The sequence below is a fragment of the Mobula birostris genome, chromosome 27 (assembly GCF_030028105.1).
Source record: "Mobula birostris isolate sMobBir1 chromosome 27, sMobBir1.hap1, whole genome shotgun sequence".
Classification (NCBI taxonomy): domain Eukaryota; kingdom Metazoa; phylum Chordata; class Chondrichthyes; order Myliobatiformes; family Myliobatidae; genus Mobula; species Mobula birostris.
Genome location: NC_092396.1, coordinates 13,644,036 through 13,670,664, shown reverse-complemented (window position 1 = coordinate 13,670,664; position 26,629 = coordinate 13,644,036). Strand labels below are relative to the sequence as shown.

At 44.2% G+C, this 26,629-nt stretch overlaps 1 protein-coding gene across 3 annotated transcripts in view; it reads left to right on the top strand.

Annotated features, from left to right (window-relative positions):
• The window catches only part of LOC140188732 (uncharacterized), a 444,984-nt gene that overhangs the window by 230,855 nt on the left and 187,500 nt on the right, over positions 1 to 26,629 (top strand). Inside the window, exon 1 of one of the 3 annotated variants that reach the window (XM_072245313.1) lies at positions 17,879 to 18,198. The exons of the other annotated variants lie outside the window; for them this stretch is intronic. Within the exon in view, the coding sequence (XP_072101414.1) occupies positions 18,033 to 18,198 (166 nt within the window). The 5' untranslated portion in view covers positions 17,879 to 18,032. Of the gene's footprint in view, positions 1 to 17,878; positions 18,199 to 26,629 lie in introns of those variants that run through there. 3 annotated transcript variants of the gene reach the window in all.

Below are 26,629 nucleotides of genomic sequence, written 5' to 3'. Positions count from 1 at the left end.
CTGACAATAATAACCCATGGGTGTGGCCCTGAAAAACATGGGCCGCTCCCCATTCTCGAGAGCCCAGTTGGCTAAAGCAGACATTGATGATTCAATTTACCACCATCTTCAATGTCCCAACACAGCCTTTAGGCAACTGAGGGAAAAGGTATTTGAAGAACAAGGTCTCAGATATGGCACAAAGTTCATGATCCAGTCGGTGGGCGGCATGGTAGCATAGAGGTTAGTGTAACACGTTACAGCACCATTAGGTTCAATTCCCCTTGCTGTCTCTAAGGAGTCTGTATGCTCTCCCCATGACTGTGTGGGTTTTCTCTGAGCCCTCCAGTTTCCTTCCACATTCCAAGGATATATGAGTTAAGGTCAGTAAGTGGTGGGCATGCTCTGTTGGCGACACTTGCTGGCTGCCCCCAGCACATCCTTGGACTGTGTTGGCTGTAGATGCAATGATGCATTTCATTTGATGTTTTGATGTACATGTGACAAACAAAGTTAACCTTTATCTTTAAAGGTTGCAGTGATCTCTGCTGTCCTTTGCTTCTGAGACCTGGATTACCTGCAATATACATGCTTCCAATATTGTATCCATCAATCCTCCATGTTCACTGGAAAGAACCTCTGAAGTTAGCTCCTCTGCTGAGCCAAACCTCTACTGTTAAAGCTCTGGTTACACAGTCGTGGACAGCAGGCTACAGCCCTTGCATATCCAACATTGGACCCTGCGACAGACACTCTTCTTTGAGCCCCGCCACAGGAAGAGTTTACCAGATGAATAGTATAATTTTTAATTTAGAGGTACAGCATTGTAACACCCCAGTGAGCCCACACCTACTAACTCGTACCTCTTTGGAATTTGGGAGGAACTGGAGTACCCGGGGGAAATCCATGTGGTCACGGGGAGAACATGCAAACTCTTTCCAGACAGCAGCAGAAATGAACATAGGTCACGAGCACTATAATAGTGTTACAGTGACTTCGATAAGATTCAAGAATTGCTCGAAGAGATGCAGCGTCGTCGCTGGCTCGCTGGAACCTCTGGGCCATCAGCATTCAAAGCAGAAGAAGAGTATCCCCTGAGGCATCACACTAGCTATGATTGCCAACCTGAGAAAGATCTTTTCATTCCAACTGACACACATAAAAATTGCTGGTGAACGCAGCAGGCCAGGCAGCATCTATAGGAAGAGGTACAGTCAACGTTTCGGGCTGAGACCCTTCGTCAGGACTAACTGAAAGAAGAGATAGTAAGAGATTTGAAAGTGGGAGGGGGAGGGGGAGATCCGAAATGATAGGAGGAGACAGGAGGGGGAGGGATGGAGCCAAGAGCTGGGCATGTGATTGGCAAAAGGGATATGAGAGGATCATGGGACAGGAGACCTCGGGAGAAGGAAAAGGGGGAGGGGGGAATCCTAGAGGATGGGCAAGGGGTATAGTGAGAGGGACAGAGGGAGAAAAAGAGAGAGAAAAGGAATTATATATAATAATAATAATAATAAATAAATACCGGATGGGGTACGAGGGGGAGGTGGGGCATTAACAGAAGTTGGAGAAGTCAATGTTCATACCATCAGGTTGGAGGCTACCCAGACAGAATATAAGGTGTTGTTCCTCCAACCTGAGTGTGGCTTCATCTTGACAGTAGAGGAGGCCATGGATAGACATATCAGAATGGGAATGGGATGTGGAATTAAAATGTGTGGCCACTGGGAGATCCTGCTTTCTCGGGCGGACAGAGTGTAGGTGTTCAGCGAAATGGTCTCCCAGCCTGCTTCAGGTCTCGCCAATATATAGAAGGCTTTATCGGGAGCACCGGATGCAGTATATCACCCCAGCCGACTCACAGGTGAAGTGTCCAGCAATTTTTGTGTGGGTTGCTTGAAATTCCAGCATCTGCAGATTTCCTCGTGTTTGCGCTTTCACTCCAACTCTTGGCTTTCTGTTCGATAACCAGTCCACATTTCTTTGCTCAGAGGGCACCGAACCTTTGGAATTCTCTGCCCTGGAGCAATGTGGAAGCTCAGTTGTGAATTCAAGCCCGGCCCTCCGATTGCTACAGTCCGTCTGCGCGTCACCTTGTCCTTGGTGACTGGTTTTGTTCTGAGCTGCTGCCTGGGCTGCAGATCACCAGTTTGTTCTGCAGCTCAGTGGAAGCCCCTCACGTAGACTTCAACATGACAGCAGGCTCCAATGAACCAGTGGAGGCTACCTCAGTAAACATACTTAAAACAAGGTTGGATAGATTTTTGCATAGTAGGGGAATTAATGGCTATGGGAAAAAGGCTGGTCGGTGGAGATGAGTCCAAGGCCAGATCTTAGCCCTGATCATATTGAATGGTGGGGCAGGCTCGATGGTCCAGATGACCTACTCCTGCTCCCATTTCTTATGTTCTTATGTCATGCTGAGGTTGGGCTTAATCTTGTGTCAGTCACTGTCCAGAATTACCTTGGTGTCTCCAGGAATTAACAATTAATCTCTGGAGCACTGCTGTGAGAGAAAAAAAGTCTTTGGTGAAAAATCTCTGGTGATGATTAAATAAATTATCATCCCATGATGATCCCAAGATCATCTTACATATTTTAAAGAGATTTTAGTGTTCTGATACTGATACTACCATATTAATGAAGCAACAGTATTAACTTTGACTATTTCAAAATCCCTGAAGTCACAAAGATGAAACGGTCAATTAAGAAATAAAAGAGCTGAGAGGATAAAATACCTTGGTCTTTAGATTGTCAGTTGTACAGAACGTTAGTAAGACCCGGCATAGTAGTACTGTGTGCATTTTGGTTGCCCTGTTATTGAAAAAAAATCCATTATGTTGGAAAGAATACAGAGAAGATTTACGCGGATGCTGTCAGGACGTGGGCTAACATTGAATTAGTTGAAAATGGTAAATCAGAAATAGCTGTTTCAGAACTTTTACATGCGGGGATTTCAGAAATTTTACATAAAGCCATTTGATTGATGTCTTTGCAATCCGGTATGCAGACTTTGAGCAACATAGTCTGGGTCTAACTGATCATCAAACTGATACATTATTGGACACAGATTGTTACGAGAATAACTCTAAATTACATGCTCAAACTAAAATGAAACTGGGAACCACCAATAAACATTCCTGCTCTATCATTATATCAGGTTCACTGCACAGAACTCTTCTAATTTTTCTGTCAGGCTCCTCACCTAACAAGGTATTACAGACAAACATACAAATTAGTGGCTGGAATTGGTCATTTACCCTTCAAGCTTGCTCCACCATTTGAAAGAACACAACTGATCTGATTGTAATGTTAACTCCACATTCCCATCTTTGTGCACTTATCTTTCAACCTTTGCTTATAAGATAGCTGTCTATCTCTGTCTTAAAGACAGGCAAAAACTTTCTGAAGACTCATGAAACTCTGAGGGAAAAAGATTACCTCCATATCTGCTTTAAATAGCCCGTGACCCTGCGTGCTGTTAGTGCAGCAGTCTCACATCTGCGGTCTCCGCCCAGTGTTTGCCGTGTAGGGTTTGCATGGTATCCTTGTGACTGCTGGGTTTTCCATTTCCTCTTACATCCCAAGGATGTGCCTGTTGGTAATTGTTGGCTGTGAATTACTCAAGTTAGCGAAGGAAGATGGGGTTAATATTAATGGACATGAATGAAAAAAAATATTACTGGGACGTTAATGGGAGAATGGGATTAGCTCCATTATTCTGACAGTCAGGTGGGCGAGTTATAAAAAAAATATAAATATAAAGGTCTTCTCCACAACTACTCTGTCAAGATCTCTCAGAATCTTATATGTTTCAGATTAGTTTCAAAAAGATCACAAGATAACAATATGCATTTCCATAGTGCCTTCTAACATTATAATATGTTCCAAAATCCTTCACGAGGCTCTTATACGAAGTTTGACACAAATAACATAATGAGATTGTTGTTGTTCCACTAAATGCCTTGTGGTGCGTTGGGCATCAACCTTGTTGTTTCTTTAGCATTTTGTATGTTTTTTTATCGAGGCCGAGTTTCTAGCTTGACACTCAACCCAGCATGAATGATAAGTGTGCAAGGAACCAGCTGGATTCGAACCCGGGACCACTCGCCTTGAAGTCTGGTGCGGATGCCGCTACATCACTGGTCAGCAACTTGAGATATTAGAAAAGTAAACAGCAAAGGCTGGAGTCACTCAACAGGTCAGCCAGCAAGCACAGAGGGAGAAACGGGGCAGTGATCTTCCACCAGATCTTCGGTTATTGATCAAAGAGGTGTGATTTATGAAGCATTCGAAGGAAAGGAAGAAAACAGAGATCTTTAGGAATGGATTACAGGAGTTTAGATTGTCTGCAGCTGATGTCACAACCACAGACTGTGGAGGAATGATCAAGAGACCAAAGTTTTAGGAGCACAGCATGGGTTTTCAGAGATAAATAATCCCTTCAGGTTGAGAATTTTTTATGTTTTGTTTTTTGGTTTCCATTTAGGTGCCCCCCTCCATCTCACCATGGTTGTGACATGAGGCCAACAAGCTGCAGCCTTGTACATCCCCTGGACACATGCCCTCCATTTTACATCCAAACATGGTGTTGGAATTTCACAATGAAGGAGAGCATTTAGATCTTCAATTCTCTGCCATCTCTCTGACAGACTTCCACCTCACTGCCTCCCTTTCCGTCAGTCACACATTTACTCATTCCCCAACAAGCAGTAGTCACTTTGTCATTGTTTTGGTGGAGATTTTATGTTTCTTCTTTGGCTCTGTGTGAACCACTTTCTCCAAGGTCAGATCATTGTGGTATCAGAGCACAGAAACTGATGCATTTTGGAACTTTATGGCATCATGGAAGGTAAATGACAGCTAGTCGTTCTTTATGAGAAAACTCTTGTCCTCATACAAAGTGAAAATTACTTTCTCCTGATTTGACCAATTAGAATTCTTCATAATTTTAACATCCTTTGCTCTTGCGTCTCTTCACTTCTCATAACCACAGCTAGTACTGCTATTGGTTTATTATTGTCACAAGTACCAAGATACAGTGAAAGCTTGTCTTGCAAACTGTGTATACTGATGAAAACTTTACACAGTGAGCTAGAATAAAGTAAAGCAGTAACAATGCAGAATAAAGTGTAAAGGCTTTACACTTTAGAAAGAATGCAGTGCAGGTAAACAATAAAGTGCAAGGTTATATCAAGGAGGATTGTGAGGCCAAAAGTCTACTTTTTGTACAAGAGGCCTGTTCAAGATTCTGATTACAGTGGAACAGAAGCTGTCCTTGAGCCTGTTGGTACATAGCTCAAGATTTTGTATCTTCTGCCTGATGGGAAAGGGGAAAAGAGAATGCTCTGGGTGGGTCTGGTTTTTGCCTATGCTGGCTCTGTTACTGAGGTGGTGAGAAGTATGGATAGAGTCTACAGAGGGGAGGCTGGTTCCTGCGATGTGTTGAGGTGTGTCCACAACTCTCAGCAATTTCTTGCAGTTACATGCACAGCAGTTGCTGTTACAAGCCGTTTTGCATCCAGACAGAAAGCTTTCTATGGTGAAACGATAACAGTTGGTAAGAGTCGATGAGGACATATCAAATTTCTTTAGCGCCCTGAGGAAATAGAGGCATTGATGAGCTTTGGCCAATGCGGTTGCACCAGGACAGGCAATTGGTGATGTTCACACCAAGGAACTTGAAGCTCTCATCCCTCTCTGCCTCAGCGTTGTTGATGTAGACAGAAACATGTTCACCAGCCCCTTTTCTGAAGTCAAACTGCATCTTTGATTTGGACTTCATAGCTTAACTCTAGCTTTCAAAGCTAGGCCTTGTGGTTTTACTCAGCTATCAGTCAGGCCACAGTTTTTAATAACAGATTCCTAATTGGGTATGATGGTTTAATTATGGCTCCTGAATTGGGCATGGTGGTTTGACTGTGGCCTTCAGTTGGGCTTGGTGATTTCATCTGCGGTCTTTACATGGGGCCTGACAATTCAACTATTCCCTTTTCTCTGACCTTGTGATTAAATGTGGCCTTTGGATTTGACCAAATGATTAACTGTGGCCTGCTAATTCAGAATCTGAATCAGAATCAGATTTCTCATCACTGTTGTGAAATTTGATGTTTTGCGGCAGTAGTACAGTGGAGTACACAAGACTGACTATGAGTTACAGTAAGTAGTTCAAGAAGAGAACAGAATAGTGAGGTAGGGTTCATAGGTTCATGGTCCGTTTTGAAATCTGATGGCGAGAGGAAAAGCTGTCCCTAAGACGTTGAGTGTGTGCCTTCTAGCTTCTGTACCTCCTCCCTGATGGTAACAATAAGAAGAGGGCGTGTCCTGATGAGGGTCTTTCATGGTGGATGTCGCCTTCTTGAGGCATCGCCTATGAAGATATCCTTGAAGGTGAGGAAGCTTTTGCTTTTGCCTATGATGAAGTTGCCGGAGTTTAGAGGTTTTTACGATCCCGTGCATTGAGGCTTCAATACCTCCAGAATTGGGCATGGTGCTTCAGCTGTGCCCCTGAATGAGGCCTGATCTTTAGCGCTCGAACAAGGCCTGGTAGCTCAGCTGTGGTCCTTGAGATGGCCAGGGTGTTTTAATTGTGGCTCATTTTTACTTTGCACAACATTTTTATTTTCATACAGGATTTTACTTTCTATGTTAGCCCATGGTAATTGGGTGTAAGTCTTAACTTTGCCTATAGTGAGGCTCGCTGAAAATGAATCCATATCAGGGTGCACAGGAAACTGTCTGACCTCACTCTTCCCCTGACTAGCTGGATTTGTTCACAATCGTGGGTTTGCCTGCTCCCTCTGAGCCCATTTGTAAACATGCAGATGCCAGCACATGGGGAATTTACAGAGGATTGCATTGTGAAAATTCCGGTTTGAAGAGCCAGCTCAGAGTCTGTAGCTGTGAAAGAACTTCCTTTTGTCACGTTGGTCTGGAGTCTGCCACCTCAAGTTCCCGCTGCACTAAACATCGGCCGTTTTCATGAACTGAAGTACTCACAATGTGCTGGAGAAGCTCAGCAGGTCAGGCGGCATCTGTGGATGGGAATAAGCAGTTGACATTTTGGCAGTCCTGATGAAAGGTCTCAGCCCAAAATGTCGACTGTTTATTCCCGTACATAGATGCTGCCTGACCTGCTGAGATCCTCCATTACATTGTGTGTATTGCTCTAGATTTCTGCAACTGCTGTACTTCTTCTGTCTGCACTTTCGTTAAGTGTCCCCTTAAAGACACAGTGCCCTGCACTCCCTAACGGTTCCTTCCAGTGGTTTGTGCCAGCTTTATGTGCTTACTTACAGATACAAAACCACACACTGAGGCTTAAAGGGTTAAACCACAAAGGTTTGGACTCTCTCCGCTGGAGTGTCAGTGTTGAAGGGATGGTCAAATGGAGGTGCTCAAAATGATAGAAGTTTTCAAGAGGGCATACACAAAGGTTTTAAGAAAAGAAAACATGACTTTAATTATATGATAGAATGAAAGGTGACTCAAAGTTTGGAAAAAAAGTAGGTTTCAAAGAGATCTTAAAAGACAAAAAATAAAGATGCACAAGGGCATGTGAAGGAGTAACAATTGAGAGTGAGTTGTTATTCAACCTCAGAGTTGCCTGGAAGAGAGCTAGGCAAGGCAGACAGGAGCAGAGACCTGGTTATAGGACAGTGCCATAACTCTACCCAGTGTAGACTTGGTCGCACAGAACAGCAAGCTCCAGGTTTAATCCTCGTGCCCAAGCAGCAGTAGGAGAGAACAGTTCACCTTGCAGCTGGGGCAGATGGGTTCAGCACCACTTCTACTGTCAGCAAAATGACCATACCCACGCAGACCAGTGGCTGCCAGCACATCTGACCAAGCACTCCAGGCAGGGGAAAGGTTGCCAGCTGGAATGTCTGGCTTATGAGCAACTGATCTGCGTGTGTGCGCAAAGGGACAATTGAAGGGGATAGCAAGGGGAAACTGGCTGCAGCTGGACATCTCCTCTGTAATTTGACAACAATTACTTTTCAAAAGTTAAAACATCCCACATCAAAGACATGATCCTGGGGTTAAAGTCAACCTAGTCCTTAATCCTGGTATGTTTGTAACTTTGATGCTGATAAAACCTGTTTTCCTAACAAGGTCTGTTTACCACAGTAAGCCTATTACTCAGTCCCTCTTCCTGCTAGCCGCAGACACGATTTAACAAAGCAACAGCGACCTATGAGAGTTTACTCTCCTTCGGATAGAGGTACAGGGAGTTGGAGGATGCTGGTGTCTTTTGAAGTGTTCTAAGGTGATAGAGAGCCAGCGTCCCACCTTGGTGGCGATCTCAGTAGCCCCTTCCTTCATCCAGATAGCTTGTTCGTGGGCAACAATGTTTGTGTGATGGCTGTGAAAATGTGAGGCATTACAAAGACGGGAGGAGTGGCAATCTAACCCTGAGTCAGAAAGTTAAGCTTTGTATGACAATCAAGACCATAGCCCCTGAAAGCCACTGCACAGGTAGATAGGGCGGATAAAGAACTCATCTGTCATATTTGCCTTTATTGGTCAAGTATCTAAGTTCAATAGTCAGGAGGTTATGTTGCAACTTTTTAAAACTCTATTTAGGCCAAATCAGGAGTATTGCGTTCAGTTCTGGTCACACCATTATAAGAAGGTTGTTGAGGGTTTGGAGAGGGTGTGGAAGAGGTTTACCAGGATACCGCCTGGTTTAGAGGGCTAATTCTGTAAAGAAAGTTGGACAAACTTTGGTTGTTTTCTCTGGAGTAGCAGGGCTGAAGGGAGGTCTGATAAGATTATGGGAGGCATAGATGGGGTAGATAGACAGTATCTTATTCCCAGGGCTGTATTATCTAATATCAGAAAGTGTGCACTTAAGGTGAGAGGGTATGTAAGTTCAAAGGATATCCGTGGGGCAATTTTTTTAACAGAGAATGATGGGTGCCTGGTGTACACTGTCTAGGGTGGTGATGGAGGCAATTAGGGCAGAGGTACTCATGAGGCTTTTAGGTTGAATATGCAGGAAATAGAAGGATTATTATAGATGGGAATTGATTACATGTAACCAATGGGCCGAAAGGCCTGCTCCTTTGGTGGATTGTTCTGTTTTCAAATTGGATCTGAGAGAGAGAGCTGGAAGAGATGACTGCATTGTGGATATTATAGCCCAGTGTTCACGGTGCAAATTAAGAGTTCAAATCCTGTGGTGGCAAGTTGGGTAGATACCATGGACCCTCTGGCTCCACACGCAATGAAACATTTGTTGGTTTAATTAACTCATACAATACCCTGTAAGTTCCTATGCCCTAACTCAGCCGACCTGTACCTCTGCTGTTTGGCTTTCAGTAACAGGAGCGTCTCTCTCAAGGAAGCATGTGGACAAAGAGGTTCTCTCTCTGGTAATTCTCTGCAGGTCTGTTGATAGATATGGCTGGGGATTTGCACTTATCCTCTGCATTAGGCTGACAGCTACTTTACCAAAAAAAATGGTGAACCAAAGAGTGTGTTCCTGGTTGAGAAGTGTTCCTTGTTCCAAATCATGTGGAGTAATGAGTCTAGACCAAATCAATTGAGTTAGTAGGCTTTGTGTAAAATATTGTGATGCAGCATCTGAGGTTGGAATACAGCAGGGTTCCTGCTGATGAGCACAAGAGGAAAGGTACACGTGATACCTTGTTTCACCAGTGTTCATGAGACACAATCCTACTTTACATAGCGAAGCTGCACAAAGAGTAAATGGGGTGTTAGCCTGCACCTCAGCTGTTTTAACCCCCAACTGAGGAGGCAATGGGGATGGAGGGGGTTATATAGGGATTTAAAAGGAACTGTGGGGACTGGCTTTTCATAGATAGGTTTGCTGGTATGAGTTTGTGTTTACTAGGAGGAAGTTCTTTAGCCAGCAGTTGGTGAATCTGTGCAATTCATTGCCACAAACCACTGTGAAGGCCAAGTCATTGGGTATATTTAAAACAGAGGTTGATGGGTTTTTGATCAGTAACGGCATGAAAAGTTACAGGGGGAAGACAGGAAAATAGGATTGAGAGGAAAAATAAATCAAACGTTATTGAATGGTGGAGCAGAATTAATGGGCCGAATGGCTTAATTCTACTCATATGTCTTATGGCCTTATAGTTTTGAGTTAATTGTGTATGATATAGCTTCTAAAGTGTTTTTGAAGGATTTACTCGTGTGTGTGTGTGTGTGTGTGTGTGTGTGTGTGTGTGTGTGTGTGTGTGTGTGTGTGTGTGTGCGTGCGCGATTAGCTCATAGTTTTGATGTGATAGGTTTACTGGTGCATGTATATAGTGGGCTTACCAGGGTTGCAAAGTATACCTTTGCCAGGTTTATTGATACGTTTGATAGATCTGCTGACGTATGATGTCTTATCTGTGCTTATTTGATCGGTCTCCTTTGGTGTAGTAATGTCTGGTCTATCTTGAAGTCCACCAAAAATTGCACCAGTGAATAGATTTTCTACACTGGTTTGATGAGCAAAATCAGGGTATCCAGGAACTAAAAAGTGGTAAATGCAAGAGGTTCTTGGACTGCAAACACCAGAGAAAAGAAAGTGAACTACAGACACCTGAAGGACAAAGGCCAGCATACACTTTGTGATCTAAAGAATAGATGTAGGGTGGAAAGTGCACAAGAGATACAAGCAACTTGTTGAGAGACAGGACATGCACAAATTCTAAAGCATTGACAAGATCTTCTAGAACCCAAAGACCCATATACTCCATGAATCAGGGATGGAAGAGAACTCATTAAGCACTGAAGGCAGTCAGTTCCCATTGGGAGGAGCACTTTGAAGGTCCCCTCAACCAAGTTTCAGGTCTTAAATCCATTTCACAGGATGTTATCTGTTATAATCTTGATATTAACTCATCATGACAAGAGGTCAAAAAGGCCACACAACTACTAACAAGCAACGAGTCCTTTGGAACAGACAAAATCTATACTCAAACATGGCAAGGAAGCACTTTTAGCGTAAATTCCTGAATTCATCTTCCTCATCAGGGCAGAGGATTATGTACCAAAGTATCTGGGAGATGTGGTAATTGTGACCATTTTCAAGAAAGGATTCAAATCTTATTCTGGTAATTTCAGAGAAATCTCCCTGCTTACCTCTAAGGTGCAAGGTTTCTTCAGAACTGCTTCTTCCCTGTGGACAGAGAGCTCCTCCCAGATTTGTTTTCAGATTGTTGAGAGAAGAGTAACATCCTCATTGGCTTGAGGGAACTGTTGCCCAAAGACTGCTCAAACCATCAGGGAGCTTTCTGGGAATGGAGTACTTGCGGTCTTTCCGATGCAAGGACGTGGAGGCCAAGTGCAAACAGTGGAAGAAGCATGCAACAGTCTGTGTCAGAGTTTGTGGACCTCACATTGGGTATCATTTGTCAGCTCAGAACCCTCAACAAAGACAATTCATCTTCAGCACCAGTGTAGTTGAGGCATTAACGGGTGTGTATTTAGTAGCCTTACTGTTACGTGCATAGTTTTCTCATGTGGGTGTGTATGTATATGTGCATGTGTGAAACTGACCTGCTATCAACAGACTTACTGCTCTGTGTTTGATGGATTTGCTGCTGTTTGATGCGGTTCCTGAAGTAGTTAAAGTGTGCAGTGATGTGCTTCCTGGTGTGTCATAAATTACCTGATGTTGGTGAATTTTTTGGACTTTGCATTTACTGATTGGTGTTTGCTCCTGTTGCTGGTTGATGGGTTTGCAGATGTGAGCTGATATGAAGACCACAAGATCTTAGGATTTGGACGTGATACATTTGCCACAGAGATATAGTGTTTGTTTCTCCTTTCTCTTAGAGTTGTCCCTTTGAAAAACTGGGACATAATCATTCAACTGGAATAACACACACAAAATAGTTTGGGCCAAGAGCATTATTCAGGATCGTGAATCCAGATGAAACGTCTTGGCCCGAAACATCAATTGTTTATTCCTCTCCATAGATGCTGCCTGACTGCTGAGTTCCTCCAGCATTTTGTATTGCGTTACTCTGGATTTCCAACAGTTGCAGAATCTCTTGTGTTTATCAGTCTAATGCAGGGGTTTCCAACCTTTTTTATGCCGTGGAGCCTTATCATTAACTGAGCAGTCCATGGATCCCAGGCTGGGAACCCCTGTTCTAATGGAATCCAGATGACTTGATCTAATCAAACTGCACCTACAAACCATAGAAAGTATGTATCAGGGGATATTTTCACATTGATCAAATTAAAGGAATGCTTATCTTTTGCTATGTTGTCTGAGTGCTGTGAACACCTGGGTGTAATATAGCCCAATATTTACCTATTAACACATAACGAGAGGGAAATTAGAGCTGCGTGCAGGTGCGGAATGCACTTTCCTTGTCTGAGGCAGACTTCCGCATGAATGAAACTCTCCTGTCCAAGGGCATTCATGTGACAGCTGAGTGCTGAGCTCCCTGCAGCACTTCTGAGCTGGTTAACGCTGAGCCCACCCGCACTGACAGTCGTTGAATGACAGAGTGTGCTATGCAGTCTGCCCCTGCGGACAAGGGTCCTGAGAGGGGAGTTTAATGGGCCAAAACATAGGCAGATACAACAGCCAGCCTTAAGATTTCCTTGTAAGGCTGTAACATTTTCAATGTTAACAACTCTCCTTAAAGTTATGCAAAACTTGAAGACTGAAAGCTCCCTTTAAGGCTGACCTTGGTTTTCTGCATACAGTTTCTGGGGGGTGGGGGGGCAGTTTGGACTGAATACTTGCACTGTAAAACTGAGATTAACCCTTGCTAAATGAATATACTGCATAGTGCTGGGGAATATGTTCCTTTCTCATAAAAGATTGGCTAGTGGCACATCACTTCACTCACCTCAGCACTGAACCCATGTATAGCTTAAATGAAACATCATTCCTCTGGGCCAAGGTACAAAGCACGGCACATACAGTCACACACAGCGCACAGCACATATAGTTACAATAACACATACCATCACAAAAAAATAAATATTAGCCCAAGTCCTTGAGTGGCGTGGCCTGAAGGTTGATGGTGCATGGGATGTTGTCCTGGAGCCATGTTTCTGTAAGAAGAAGCATGCAGCAGTTCCTCATCACACACTAGTGCAGCCACAGACAAGCACAATCTATAGACTCACTTTCAAAGACTCTACAACACATGTTATCAGGATTATTTGAGTTGTAGATTCTTTGAAGTGAGCCCTAATATATATTCATTTTGCACAGTTCTTTTTTTGCGCATTGGTTACTTGCCAGTCTTTGTGTGTGTACTTTTCACTGATTCTGTTATACTTCTTTGTTCTACTGTGAATGGCTGCAAGAGAATGAAACTCAGAGATGTATATGGTAGCGTATATGTCTGCTGATAACAAACTTACTTTGTTCTTTGTTTTAGAACTTAGAAAACAGTATAGCACAGGAACAGGCCCTTCAGCTCATGATGTTGTGCTGAATGAACTAAACTAGTAATTAAACACCTAACTAAACTAGTCCTATCTACACAATGTCCATATCCCTCAATTCCAGAGATCCTCAACCTTTTAAATTCCATAGACCCTTAGCATTAATCATGGGGTCCATGTGCCCCAGGTTGGGAACCTTTGCTCTATTCTGTGAACATTCATGTGCCTGGCTAAGAGTCTCTTATAAACACCTCTATCATATTTGCATTCCAGGTATCCACCACTCTCTCTGTGAAAACCATACCCCACACATGTCCCCCCCCCCTCCACCACGATTTTAAATGCATGCTGTCTACTGTTAGATGTTTTGACTCTGGGAAAAACAAAGAGGAAAGATGAAAAATTCTAGGGGACAGACCAAATGACAAAGACAAGTGGAAAGGCAGTGGGAGGAAATCAACGGTGAAGAGACTTAAGGAGATAGCGAGAGAAGGATGGAGAGGGAGAAGAATGGGGAAGAGATGAGCTAGGAAGGAAAAGAATGAGACTGAAAGAGAGAAAGAGAGCCACCATAATCATAGAGAGAGTTGTAAGAGGACAGAGAGCAATGAGGCAGCCTTGTAGAGACAGAAAATGTCTAAAAGGAAGGGGAAACATGAGGCAAAAGTGGAAGTTAATTGGAAGATAACCATGGAGAGAATGAATATAAGAGGCAGAGGCAGGGAGAGAGTGAATGAGCAAGAACTGGGGTGGCATAGGAGGAGGAAAGCCAGAAAGTGGAGAGAAAATTGTGAACAAGGGAGTGATGGAGAGGAAAATTTTCCAGTCATTAACGGGCTGCTTGATCTTCTCAGGACTGTAAGCAGGTATCACCAAACCTGCAATTTTCAACACATGGAGCCCCACAGCCTGTGGGCAAAAGAGGTAGAGCAGATTGGATTTCTTCACTGTTCTACAAAATATTTAAACAATGTTATTATTTCCAGACATTTATTGCTTTATTTTGACTGTAGTGGTCATAAGGGAAATAACAGCGCAGACTGATCCCTGCTGGCAGTGGCCACCGGTTCCAAGCAGGGCCACCAGTAAGGTGACTTATGTACTGGGATTTCAGGTGTATGTTGAGTGTCGGGAACCTATTGACAGATACGGCAAGGAAGGCCTCTTACAGTTTTCCTCTCGAACTTGATCACCGTCTTTCTCTTTCCATTTCCTGTGTGGCTTACAGAGTTTGTGTTTTAAAGAGCCTTCTGACAAAATCTGTAGTTGAATTTAACATTTTCAAAATACCTTTGACATTCAGGCATATTTATAAACTGTTTATGTTGAAGGAAATTTTTTTAATGTAGTTTTTTTCCCTCAAAATAAAAATCAATAAATCAAACACGCAAAACGTTTAGAAATAATTAAAATTTTTAAATTAAACCAAATTAATTCAAATTACGTCAAGAATCCCCGTTGAAAGTTGGGACTAACTCACATAAGACCTTAGTGGCATTCCCAAGCAAAATGCTGGGAATTAGACCTGTATCTCCAATACATCTGGGGGAGGGGGGAGAAGAAACTAATTGACCAAGACAAGCAGAAAGATAAGATGTCCCAAAATACAGGGATTCTGCTGGAAACGGTAAAGGATAAGAGTCAAAGGACCAGACAGAAACAGAGAAAAGAAAGAAGCATCAGTTGTTACATTCTGGGCAGCACGGTAGCATAGTGGTAAGCAAAACAGTTCACCGTACCAGTGACCTGGGTTCAATTCCCGCCACTGCCTGTAAGGATTTTGTATGTTCTCCCCGTGACCGCATGGGTTTCCTCCGGGTGCTCTGGTTTCCTCCCACAGTCCAAAGATGTACCGGTTGATAGGTTCATTGGTCATTGTAAAAACTGTCCTGTGATTAGGCTAGGATTAAATTGGGGTTTGCTGGGCAGTGTGGCTTGAAGGGCCGGAAGGCCCTATTCCGAACTGTATCTTAATAAAATTAAAAATTAAAATTTAAAAAGATCTCCGCCCTGAGTTAATCTCCAGCTATTATTGCGCGATCCAGGCTCACGGTCCCAAGGGAGAACAGAGTGCACTGCATTGTCAGAGCTACGTTTCCTCAGAAGCAACACTGTGCTGAGCCCATGTCAGCGCTCAGAGGTGAATATAACGTACCACATGAGGTTAATTTGAACAATTCTGGGTGTTCAGGCTAACAATGAATCCGGAGATATAGAGGAAGGAAGAGCATCCATGCTTCCATAAGAGATGGGGATGGTCTGACTGGCATGGAATTTCTACGCTGGATGAGCTCTTTCTATGCTGTACAGACACAGTGATTGCAAACATATTGGTTTTAGTTGTCTCAGTGCATTTGCAGACGATACAGGACCTTTGAAGTGTAGGTACTTGTGCTATAGAAGTGTACACCCCAAACTGGAAAGTGCTGGAAATGACTTGAGCAGGAGGATTGAACTTGAACTTTCACGTCTGGATCCATTGGGGATTTGGGTGCGCTGTGGTCAGTGTTAAAATGCAGGAACAGCAGGGGAGAGGGTAGAGTCTTTGTTGGCTTCACAGGTGCTTTAGGAGGGGATTTGTTCAGATTTGTCATGACCACCATGTGGAGTGTGCACATAGTGAACTAGTGAGACCGAGTTGGAGATGGGCTGTGACCCTAATACTCTGCTCTGGGTGTGGCTCAGACCTTGCAACTGCCTGTGACCTGAGAGATGTGGAAAAGCAGATGGAGGATGGGTAAAGGCTGATTTATACTTCTGCGTCAACTCCACACCACAGGTACGGCGTTGCTGCGAACCCTATGCAGAGCCTACGCGGATCCCTACGCCGTAGCCTGATGCGCACCTCTCCCAAAATGTAACTACGCGTCGCGGCAACGCAGAACGCAACAACTGTGATTGGTCTGCCTGAGAGCATAATGATTCCTCCTACACTGCAATAGCTTCCCATTGGCTGTCTGAAGGGCAGGGAAGGAACTCTAGCTGCAGTGCTTTCCATAAAGCTTTACAGACCTCTGAAATTATGGAGGACACATTTCGCTTTTACGAAAAAAGATGCTCGCTTTAAACTTGTTTACCCTGAGAAAGGCTACCATGACCATGAAGCCTTGCACGGGCAGGTGTGTGTGCATGTGCAATGTGCCCGAATTGCAGTGCGACGCAGACACACCAACGCATAAGTATAAATGCTTACAACGGGCGTAGGCCACTTGCGTAGGTTATGACGCAGAGTTGACGCACAAATATAAATCAGCCTTAAGTGGGGTATATTTCTCTTTTCTAAGTGTGCATTCGAAGGTCTGGGTCTCCTACCTGCTCCCCATTGCAGATTAGTTAGCACCAGAGAATTTAGACCTGACTCTGCAAGGCTAGGCATTTATTCCTTAAAACGTATTATTTTCTCCCTTTGTTACATCTTTAACCCACAGCATCTGCTTCAGTAAATACTTTAACAGATTCATGGAAATAGCAACGTAAACAGAAGAAAATAAATGCAGTTGTGAGAGAGTGGTCTTCAGATCTAACCTCTAGAGCCTGTCAGCCAATGTCCTGAGAACCTCAGTGAACACAGTGTGCTGGCATAAACCTCACTGATGAGAGCGAGTGCTTTTTGGCTCCTTGCCCAAGCCTCTAAAGGAAATCTGAGGACATTTGATAAACACAATAGTGTGAAGAGCAACAGTAAACTTCATGCATCCACTTGTAGCTTGTTTATCTTTTAACTTGTCCATCTCTTTTATAAATATTATAATGCAAGTACAGTACATATATATTCCTCATTCCATCCCTTTTGTCTCTGTGTGTTTATTTTGCTTATTTTATGTACTTTCTCTATCTCGCGTTTTGTGTTTCTGTGCTTCTCTGTTCTTTTTCCTCTTTCTCTTCCTATCTCACTTTCTGTTTTTTTCTCTCTTTGTTTCTCTTTCTCCCTTGCTATCCAGAGTATTTGTCTCTAGTTTAAATGATTCGTGGTTTTGGTAATCAGGGGAAAAATATATAACCGAGCATCTGTTTTCTATTTAATAGTTTTGAATGTAAAAAAAATTGTTGCTGGAGTCCTTTTAACACGAAAAGCAGTGACAACCATTGCAGAGGGTTATTGTGGAGTGCGCCAACGCTGCAGAGCAGCAGAAATAAAGAATTTATAAATAATAAAATAGAAATAATTGGACCAGGCTTGAGTGGAAACCCTCTCTGAGTTGCAGATTTACTGAGCTGTACTCTTTTGGATGGTTTCGTTCCATTAACAGCCCTGGCTAAGATTCTGGCTCAGCTTTAAGGCAGTTTCAACCAAAAGGCCTGTGGCTTGAGAGGCATCGGACTGGAATGTTTCTCTATCATTTTAATTTCTAAAGAATGTGATTTGTTTTTTTTCCCCAAGTAGTTTTTTTGTTTTTTTGCTCAGTATTGGACTGCTGACAGAGTGGGCGGATCCTTACCTGGGGAGGCTGGCTCTGAGCTGAGACACTGTTAAAACTGAGGGAGGTTCTTCCAACGACCCACTTCAGGACAGTAGCAGGGAAAGAGAGAAGTTTTTCTGCAACTTGCCCATTGCTCCCTACGTGGCTCCCAATCGGTGGCTCTCACTGCAATCCCCCGGGCTCGGAAAGAAGTGGGGAAGGAGCGGCCGTGAGGAAAGAAGGTCACCACTTGTTTCAGCTCCCAGTCTCTCAAAGATGGACATGAAGTTTGGCTGGGGCTCGCGGCTGAGGCTGTCCTTACTGCTCTGTACCTTGGCCACGGTGAATGGGTCAGGCTCTGTTGGGGGCTACCGCTACCACAGGAAGAACTGCTATATGTGCTACACGCTGTATAGCCAGCGCCGTGTGGAGCAGGTTGTGGGTAAGTAAATGTGGGGGTTCCACTTTTCCCTCCTGTGTGGGTAGTGCGTCTCGCCGCTTCACAGCATCCAAAGGGCAACAAAGTACTCTTTGGTGCCGCAGTAATGCGACGGCGGTGCACAGCAAGATCCCACCACCGCTAATGAAAGAACTACTGGATGTTTTTTTTTACCACTGATGCTCTTTGAGAGGTAAATCTTAAAGCATCAGAGAGGACACCCTGAGTATATTTTTCACTGAAAGGCAGAGCCCCTTTCAGTACAATGTTTCTTTAGTATTACATTGGTGTGGCAGACTTGACCCTGCACACAAAGCAGAATGTAAACCTGTACACTCTTGACCTGAAGGCTAAGTAGCAACAGAATCAGGATCAGGTTTTTTATCACTGATGTGTGCCGTGAAATTTGTTGTTTTGCGACTCGTAAAAGTTACTATGTTTACAATAAGTGGTGCAAAGGGGAGAAAAAGAGTAAGGCAGTGTTCACGGACTGTTCAGAAATCTGCCAGCGGAGGGGAAGGAGCTGTTCCTGAAACGCTGAGTGTTTGACTTCAGGCCCTAATGGTGTTAATGAGAAGAGGGCATGCCCTGGATGGTGAGTGCCCCTTCAAGGTGCATGCCACCCTCGTTTTCGGCAATGTGTTTTGAAGATGTCCTCGGTGGAGAGGAGGCTGGTGCCCACGATGGCGCTGGCTGAGTCTGCGACCCTTTGCGGCTTTTTCTGAACCCGTACACTGATGCCTCCATACCAGACACAAGCAACGGTTATGTTCTGAGGAATTCTATTTTGGTGTTTCAGGAGATCAACAGGGAAGTTTTATTTTTCCATGTATTTTCTCCCCCCCCCCCCCACTTTCCCTTTCTTTGTCTCTGGGAAACTGCATTCTGCAAGGGAGAATGGGATGTGCTTGATCACAGAGATTCTCTACTGTAGAGTGTGGGGGCAAGCTTGAAGAAGAGGTGACCTTCCCTTATCTGTCCTTTTGAGTCTCTGTATTACATTAAGGGGGGGGATGCAGAGGCAGACAAATGAATGCTGTCATTAGTGAAATTTCCAAGCATTGCCCCTGCAGGAAAAGGCAATTACTGGAAGAAATCAGTACCTGCAATATAACTGCTCCCATCTGGCCAAATGTTTTTAAAAAAATAATCACGCGAACAGAGAGGAAGAGTGGTTCTTCCTCTACGTCGGAAGGACCTGACACAGATTGGGGCACCTTTTGTCGAACACCTTCGCTCTGTCCACCACAAAAGGCAGGATCTCCATTTCAATTCGACTTCCCATTCCAATTCTGGCATGTCTGTCCATGGCGACCTCTGCTGACGCGATGAGGCTGAACTTAGGTTGGAGAACTCATATTCCATTTGGCTGGCCTCCAGCCTGGTAGCATGAACATCAGTTTCTCCAACTTCCAGTAATTATTCCTCACTTCCCCCTTCTTCCTTTTTTTTCCATTTCCTATTCTGGCTACCCTCTCATCCCTTCTCTTCTTCTCACCTGCCTATCTCTTCCCTCTGGCTTCCCTCCTCCATAGTCCACTATTAGGCTCCTTCCTCTTCAGCCCTTTACCTCCTCCACTTATCACCTCCCAACTCTTTACTTCATCCCTCACTCCTCCATCCATCTTCCCCCTCAGCTGGGCTGAGCTATCACCTGCCAGGTTGTACTCCTTCCCCTCTCCCCCCACCTTCATATTCTGGCTTCTGCCCCCTTCCCTTCCAGTCCTGATGAAGGGTCTCGGCCCGAAACGTCAACTGTTTATTCCCATCTATAGATGCTGCCTGACCTGCTGAGTTCCTCCAGCATTTTGTGTATGTTGCTCAAGATTTCCAGCGTCTGTACAATCCCCCACATTAATCACGTGAAAAGGTTGTAATATTTACAGTTAATGGCTCTCTCCATTTCTATGTGTGTCGATGGCTCTGGGTGAAAATACGTGCCTTGGATGTTGTGACCCAGGCCAGGAGAGTCAAGGGTTCAACTGCTGGTCTCTGTTTGTTTAGCAGAGTTTAAGTGCAGGGAAATGGAGTTGGCCTCCATGCCCACAGAGCAAGGGAAGGGACTGGTTGTTCTGCTCTTCATTTGTGTGCTGAAGCTGTCCTCTGTACTCCTTTTCCTTCCGTGTCACATCAGAGTCTGACTTATGCTACCTCACACATTTGAATATCCGCACACCTTAAGAATAGACACTCAGTGGCCAATTTATCAGGTACAGGAATGGAACCCAGTGTGGTCTTCACTGCTGTTGCTCATCCACTTCAAGGTCTGATGCGCTGTGCATTCAGAGATGCTCCTCTGCACACCACTTAACTAATGTGTGGTTAGTTAAGTTACTGTTGTCTTCCCATCAGCTTGAACCAGTCTGTCCAAACTCTTCTGCCCTCTCTCATTAAGAAGGTATTTTTGCCAACAGAACTGCCTCTGACTGGATGTTTCTTGTTTCTTGCACCATTCTCGGTAAAGTCTAGAGACCGTTGTACGTGATAATTCCTGGAGATCGGCAGTTTCTGAGATACTCGAACCTCCCCATGTGGCACCAACAATCATTTCATAGTCAAATTAGGTCACATTTCTTCCCCATTCTGATGTTTGTTCTGAACAACAACTGAACCTCTTGCCCATGTCTGCATGCTTTTATGAATTGAGTTGCCGCCACGTGATTGAACGACTGGACATTTGCATTAATGAGCAGGTGTACAGGAGTACCTAAGAAAATGGCCACTTAATGCACGCTACAGTGAGGTGCCCGGTGGTGATGTAGCAGCAGAACGGGAACGATTCAGTACAGGGATATCAGAGAGTGTGAGGGAGGTGGACAATACTAACAAGTGGAGAGTTCAGAAGCCACATTGTTAGGTTGGGAAACTAAACTTGTCAACTCTGCTGATTGTGAGCCGGTGTTGGATAAAATATCTGGATTATCCTAAAAACCCAATAGTTGACTATTGTCCTTTAGGAAGCTACTATTTCTCCCTCCTCTGGCTGGCATATAACACTGGCTGCACACTACAAAGGCAGATCTAAAACTGAGTGAGGCAAATACCATGTGCATCTGTTATTCCTGTGTAAATTGGACATGAAGAGTTGTTTTTGACCATGTGGGTGTCCTCCTGGTGCTCAGATTTCCTCCCACAGTCCAAAGACGTACTAGGTTTGTGGACCCATGAGTTTAGTTGGGCAGCGTGGGCTTGTTGGTCTAGAAGAACATGTCACGGTGCTATATCGAAAAATAAAATACACGATTTTGAACTGCTTTTTCCTGTTTCCTCTTGGAATCTCACCTGTCAGGCAATTAGATCAGAGATTTACTGTTGCAATTTTCCCTTTGGTCACTTACCATTGTATTTCATGCATGTGATGAAGTCACCGGGTTCATGTCATCTATTTTAATTATTTAGTGTCAGAAATTGGATGAGAAGGTTGCAACCTATGAGCTCAATGAAACAAGGAATGGCTTTGAGAAAGTAGTGAACCATATGTGATTTAACATTGTCCACTTCTATGAATCTCCTCCCATTTAGAATGTTAAAACTCTCCTTGCAAACAGCATTTGATTCTGATACATTGAGAATACAGACGTCTGGATCTGTTGTCCAGTGGTGTCACTTGGGGTCACCATATCACAGGGGTTGACCAGCCTATACTGTGTGGAAGAGGCTCCTCATCTGGATGTCTTGCTCCATTATCCCTCTCCTGCCTCCGCAGTGCCCCACAATATCTCCACCATTTGCCCCCATTTCTTCCTCCTTGACCTGCATTCTTTCTCAATTTCCTGCTTTGTTTGTGTGGAATTTGCATGTTCTTCCTGTGATGGTCTGGGAGGTTTCTCCTGATTGTTCTCGTTTCCAAAGATGTGGGCTAGTGGGTTAATTGACTGCTTCATTTCCCCTGATGAATACATGAATCGTAGAATCTAGGGGGAGCTGACAGGAATGTCACAGGGAAAATTAGCAGGAAATGGGATTGCTCCTTGAGCTGGCAGACTCCATGTGTCAAGATGACTCCTATGTGGCAAAGAAATTTGAGAAATTCAATCCGTAGGTGTAGCCTTCATTTATAAACAGATGGACAGTAAATGGGGCCAACAAATTGTGAACACATTGTTAGAATAATTATTATTAAACACAAGAGATTCTGCAAACACTGGAAATTTTGAGCAACACACACAAAATGCTGGAGGAACTCAACAAGTCAGGCAGCATCTGTGGAGGGCTATACATTCCCTTGATAGATTCTGTCTGCCTTGCTAGTTCCTCCAACATTTAAAAAATGTTATTAAAGCTGAGATAGCTCTAGTACTTTGAAACTCTTCTCCAAGGATCGTCACCTTGTTGTGTTGGAGAGGCTTTGTGAGGTTCTGAGATCCCAAGAGCAATGCTGTTTGGAGCTTAGCTCCTTGTAGGGTCGCCCTTGACCGTAAGGTCAAGGGAGAGGTTCCAGACAAAGGGTAATCCATCCAGAACCTCAACAGAAATGCAGAAAATAATGACATATCACAGTGGCAGTGAAGGTGAAGGAGTGCGGCAGCCGTGAAGGGTCCCCAGTCATCTTGCGTTCGATGCTGCTAGACCCTGACTCTGATTTGTCAAGGACTACGTGGTGGCTGCCTGTGCATCAGCCTTCCCATGTTAAACAAGGTCACGTATGGGCATCCTCCATCATGGGAATCCACCCGAACATCCCGGATACAACCCCTTCGGAGAACATCATACTCGACTCGAATGATAGCATCAACACTGTGAATGAAGTTGAAAGAGAAATTCATTAGAATTACTCAAATTAAGCTGTAGGGGAGTGGGCTGAAGGCTTGTGGGATCTTGCTATGTATACATGAAATTCCTACCACACAGCAGTAAAAAAAGCAGAAACCATTGGAAATACTCAGCAAATTAGCCAGCACCCACAGAGAGAGGTCCCGCTTGGTGGCGCAATAATATCAGCGCCTGACTCCGGAGCGAAGGTTCCCGAGTTCGAATCCAAGTCGGGTTGAGCATCAAGCTAGCAACTGGGCCTTGTGAAAACAAGAATAGCTTGCTACGGAAACACTGTCAAAAAGACAGTGCCCCGATAACTCCACTGCCGAGTTAAGGGCTATTCTTCTTCTTCTTCTTCACAGAGAGAGGCAGAGAAGTAATATTTGACATTAAAGATCCTTCAACAGAAATGCCAAATGTTAGAGACAAAGCAGCCTTAGATACAGAGAAGGAGTAGTGATAGAAGGGAAGAGAAGTGTGTACAGATAGATGGGAGCAGTTTTTAAATCCCAGATATGGCTGGATGGTAATAATATTCGATTAGTCTGGAAGACATGTAAATTAGATGTGCAGAATTGTCAAGTGAAAGTGCCAAAGAAAATGCCGCGGATTCTAGAAGTCTGCAACACAACCTGAAAATGTTGGAACTGCTGCTGATTTGAAATGATTGAAAGCAGCATTGAACCCAGAAGGCTGCGCTGTGCCTGATGGGAAAATAAGGAGCTGCTCTTGCAGTTCTCACTGAACTTCTGTGGAATTTCAGTCTCTATGACACCTGCGGCTTCATTGAGCAGGAGGCCAAGGAAAAGAGATCGGATTGGGAGCAGGATGGACAGTCGAAGTGACCGGCAGCAAGAAGCTCATGGTCATGCTTGTGGACCTAAATGAGGTGCCCTCCAACATGGTCAGCCAATCTGCCTTTGAACTGCTCAAAGGAAGGACACGCGGACGAAAGTAAAGTTGGAGGGCCATATTGAAGGGAAGTGTTATATTGATCTTGGAACAGGTTAATAGGTGAGCACAACATCATGGGCCAACAGGCCTTTACCGTGTGGCACTGCTCTGTGAGGACAGACCTGCAACCTCCGTGGAGTAGTGAGGCCGGCTGTAGGCACTGCATGCACCGTTAAATAGCCATCCACTTTATATCCTTGTAGTGCTAGCATTCGGTTGATATGTTGCCAGATTCACTGCTGAGTGGGCATGTTAGGGCCAGCTGGATTGCAACAGTCGGCTAATGACACCAAAGTGAAAATCAAAAAGAGAATTGCAGATGCTCGAAATCCAAGTTAACAGTAGAAAATGTTGGAAATGCTCAGCAGGTCAGGGCACATCAGTGGGAAGAGAACCAGGGTTAATGCTTCAGATTGCCCAAACTGGAAAGGAGGCAAAAGAATCTCTTATCCAGTTCAGGTAGAGGGGCTTCAACTGGAAACATTAGCTCTGTTTTTTATCCACACACAGATGTATACTGACCAGCATTTTCAGTTCTGGCCACCTCACTATAGAAAGAGTGCGGAGGAGATTTACAAGGATGTTGCCTGGATTGGAGGGCATACCCTATGAGAATTGGTTGTGTGTACTTGACCTTTTCTCCTTGGAACAACGGAGGATGAGAGGTGACCTGACAGAGGTGTATAAGATGATGAGGGGCATTGATTGTGTGGATAGCCAGAGGCTTTTTCCCAGGGCTGAAATGGCTAACACGAGGGGGCATAGTTTTAAGGTGCTTGGAAATAGCTACCGAGGGGATGTCAGGGGTAAGTTTTTCACACAGAGAGTGGTGGGTGCATGAATGCACTGCCAGCGATGGTGGTGGAGGTGGATACAATAGGGTCTTTTAAGATCCTTTTAGATAGGTACATGGAGCTTAAAAAAATAAAGGGCTATGCAGTAGGGAAATTCTAGGCAGTTTCTAGAGTAGGTTACATGTGGGCCAAAGGGCCTGTAATGTGCTGTAGATTTCTACGTTCTATGTTCTACTTTCTGCTTTTGTTTTAGTTTTTCAACGTCTTCAAATTTATAATGTTTTGTCTAAGTGGTCATTTTCCCCAGTTTAAAAAAAATTCTTTTAGTCAGCAAAACATTCTCAAATCAAATGAGAAGAAGTGCAGACTTTAAAAAAATTACGCCAGTAATTTTTGTTTCCTGTGAGTTTGTTCATTTACCCAGTCCAGGAGAGCAACCTTCAGTCTGGGGACTTCAGGAAACTTTTGGGCTGGTGGTAGAAGTGACACCTCTGTGTGCTGCACTCTGGTCCAGGAGAGTAATCTTCAGTCTGGGGACCTCAGGAAACTTTTGGGCTGGTGGTAATGCCAGGGTAGGAGTGACACCTTTGTGTGCTGCACCCTGATCCAGGACTGAATATTATATTAGTAAGGCCTCCCGCTTTCAATTGCTCTTCTGTCAGGGAGAGGTGGACCGAAGGGATATAAAGCAGAGAGCAACACAACAGCAGGTTTTTGTCAGAAATTGTCAACAGAATTAAGAATGCATAATTGCACAAAGGTTTTTTATGGTTCTAGTGTGAAAGCAGTGGCATTAAAATGCCTTAATATTACTTACACCCTCTACATTGGTGGCACAGCAGTGGGAACTGTTGGAAGCTGAAGACCTCAGAGCAAGATTGCAGTACCAGAGAGACATCAGGCACTGCTATGTACTTTGCTTTTATGGAAACAAGGCTCACACAAGTTTTTTTTGGATGCAGCGCTGCAGTCAAATGGCTTCAGCATTCTCTGCAAGGACAGCACAGCTTAGGTCTTTAAAGGTGGAGGAGGTGGCGTGTGCTTTATGATGAACTCATCGTGGTGCACAGGTGTGGCAGTTCTGTCTCAGTCCTGCTCACCCGATGTCGAACACCTAGCGGTTAAGTGTCGTCCATTTTATCTGCTGAGGGAGTTTCACGCCATCATCCTGCGAGCATTGCAGATTCCACCTCAAGCCGACATCAGACAGGCTCAGGCGGAGCTGAGCACCGTAATCAGCAATCATGAAACAGCTCACACCGATGCCTTCCCTACCATTGTGATGGATTTCAACCAGGCTTGCTCAAAGACGTCTCTGAATGATTACCACCAACATAATACATGTGGAACCAGAGGAGCCAACACACTTGACCACACTTATATCACCATCATGAATGCTTACTATGCCTGCACTTTGGTAAGTCTGACCACCTGGCTTCTACTCCTGATGTACAGGCAGAGACCAAAGACTGCAGCATCAGAGGTGAGGACCAAGAAGCTATGGTCAGCTGAGGTGGAGGAGCATTCACAGGAGTGCTTTGTATCAGTGGACTGGTCAATATTGAGGAAATTGTCTTCAACTCTGAGTGAATATGTCACAGTTGTGACCAACTTCACTAAGACATGTGGATGAGTGTGTGCCTTCCAGAACATACTGGACATACCCACAGCAAAAGCCATGGATGAACCAGGGGATTTGTAGTCTGCTGCAGGGTAGATCTGTGGCTATTTTAAGGTTGAAAATATAATTCCGATTGAAGTTAGAAACAGAATCGAATGTACGTCAGCTCTGGCAGGGTTTGCAAGCCATTACTTCCTAAAATTGAGGTGTAAGGGGACTTGGAAGTCCTTTTGCAGGATTCCCTAAAGGTTAATTTTCAGTTTGAGTCTGTGATGGTGAAATGTTAGCATTTATTTCAAGAGGACTAGGA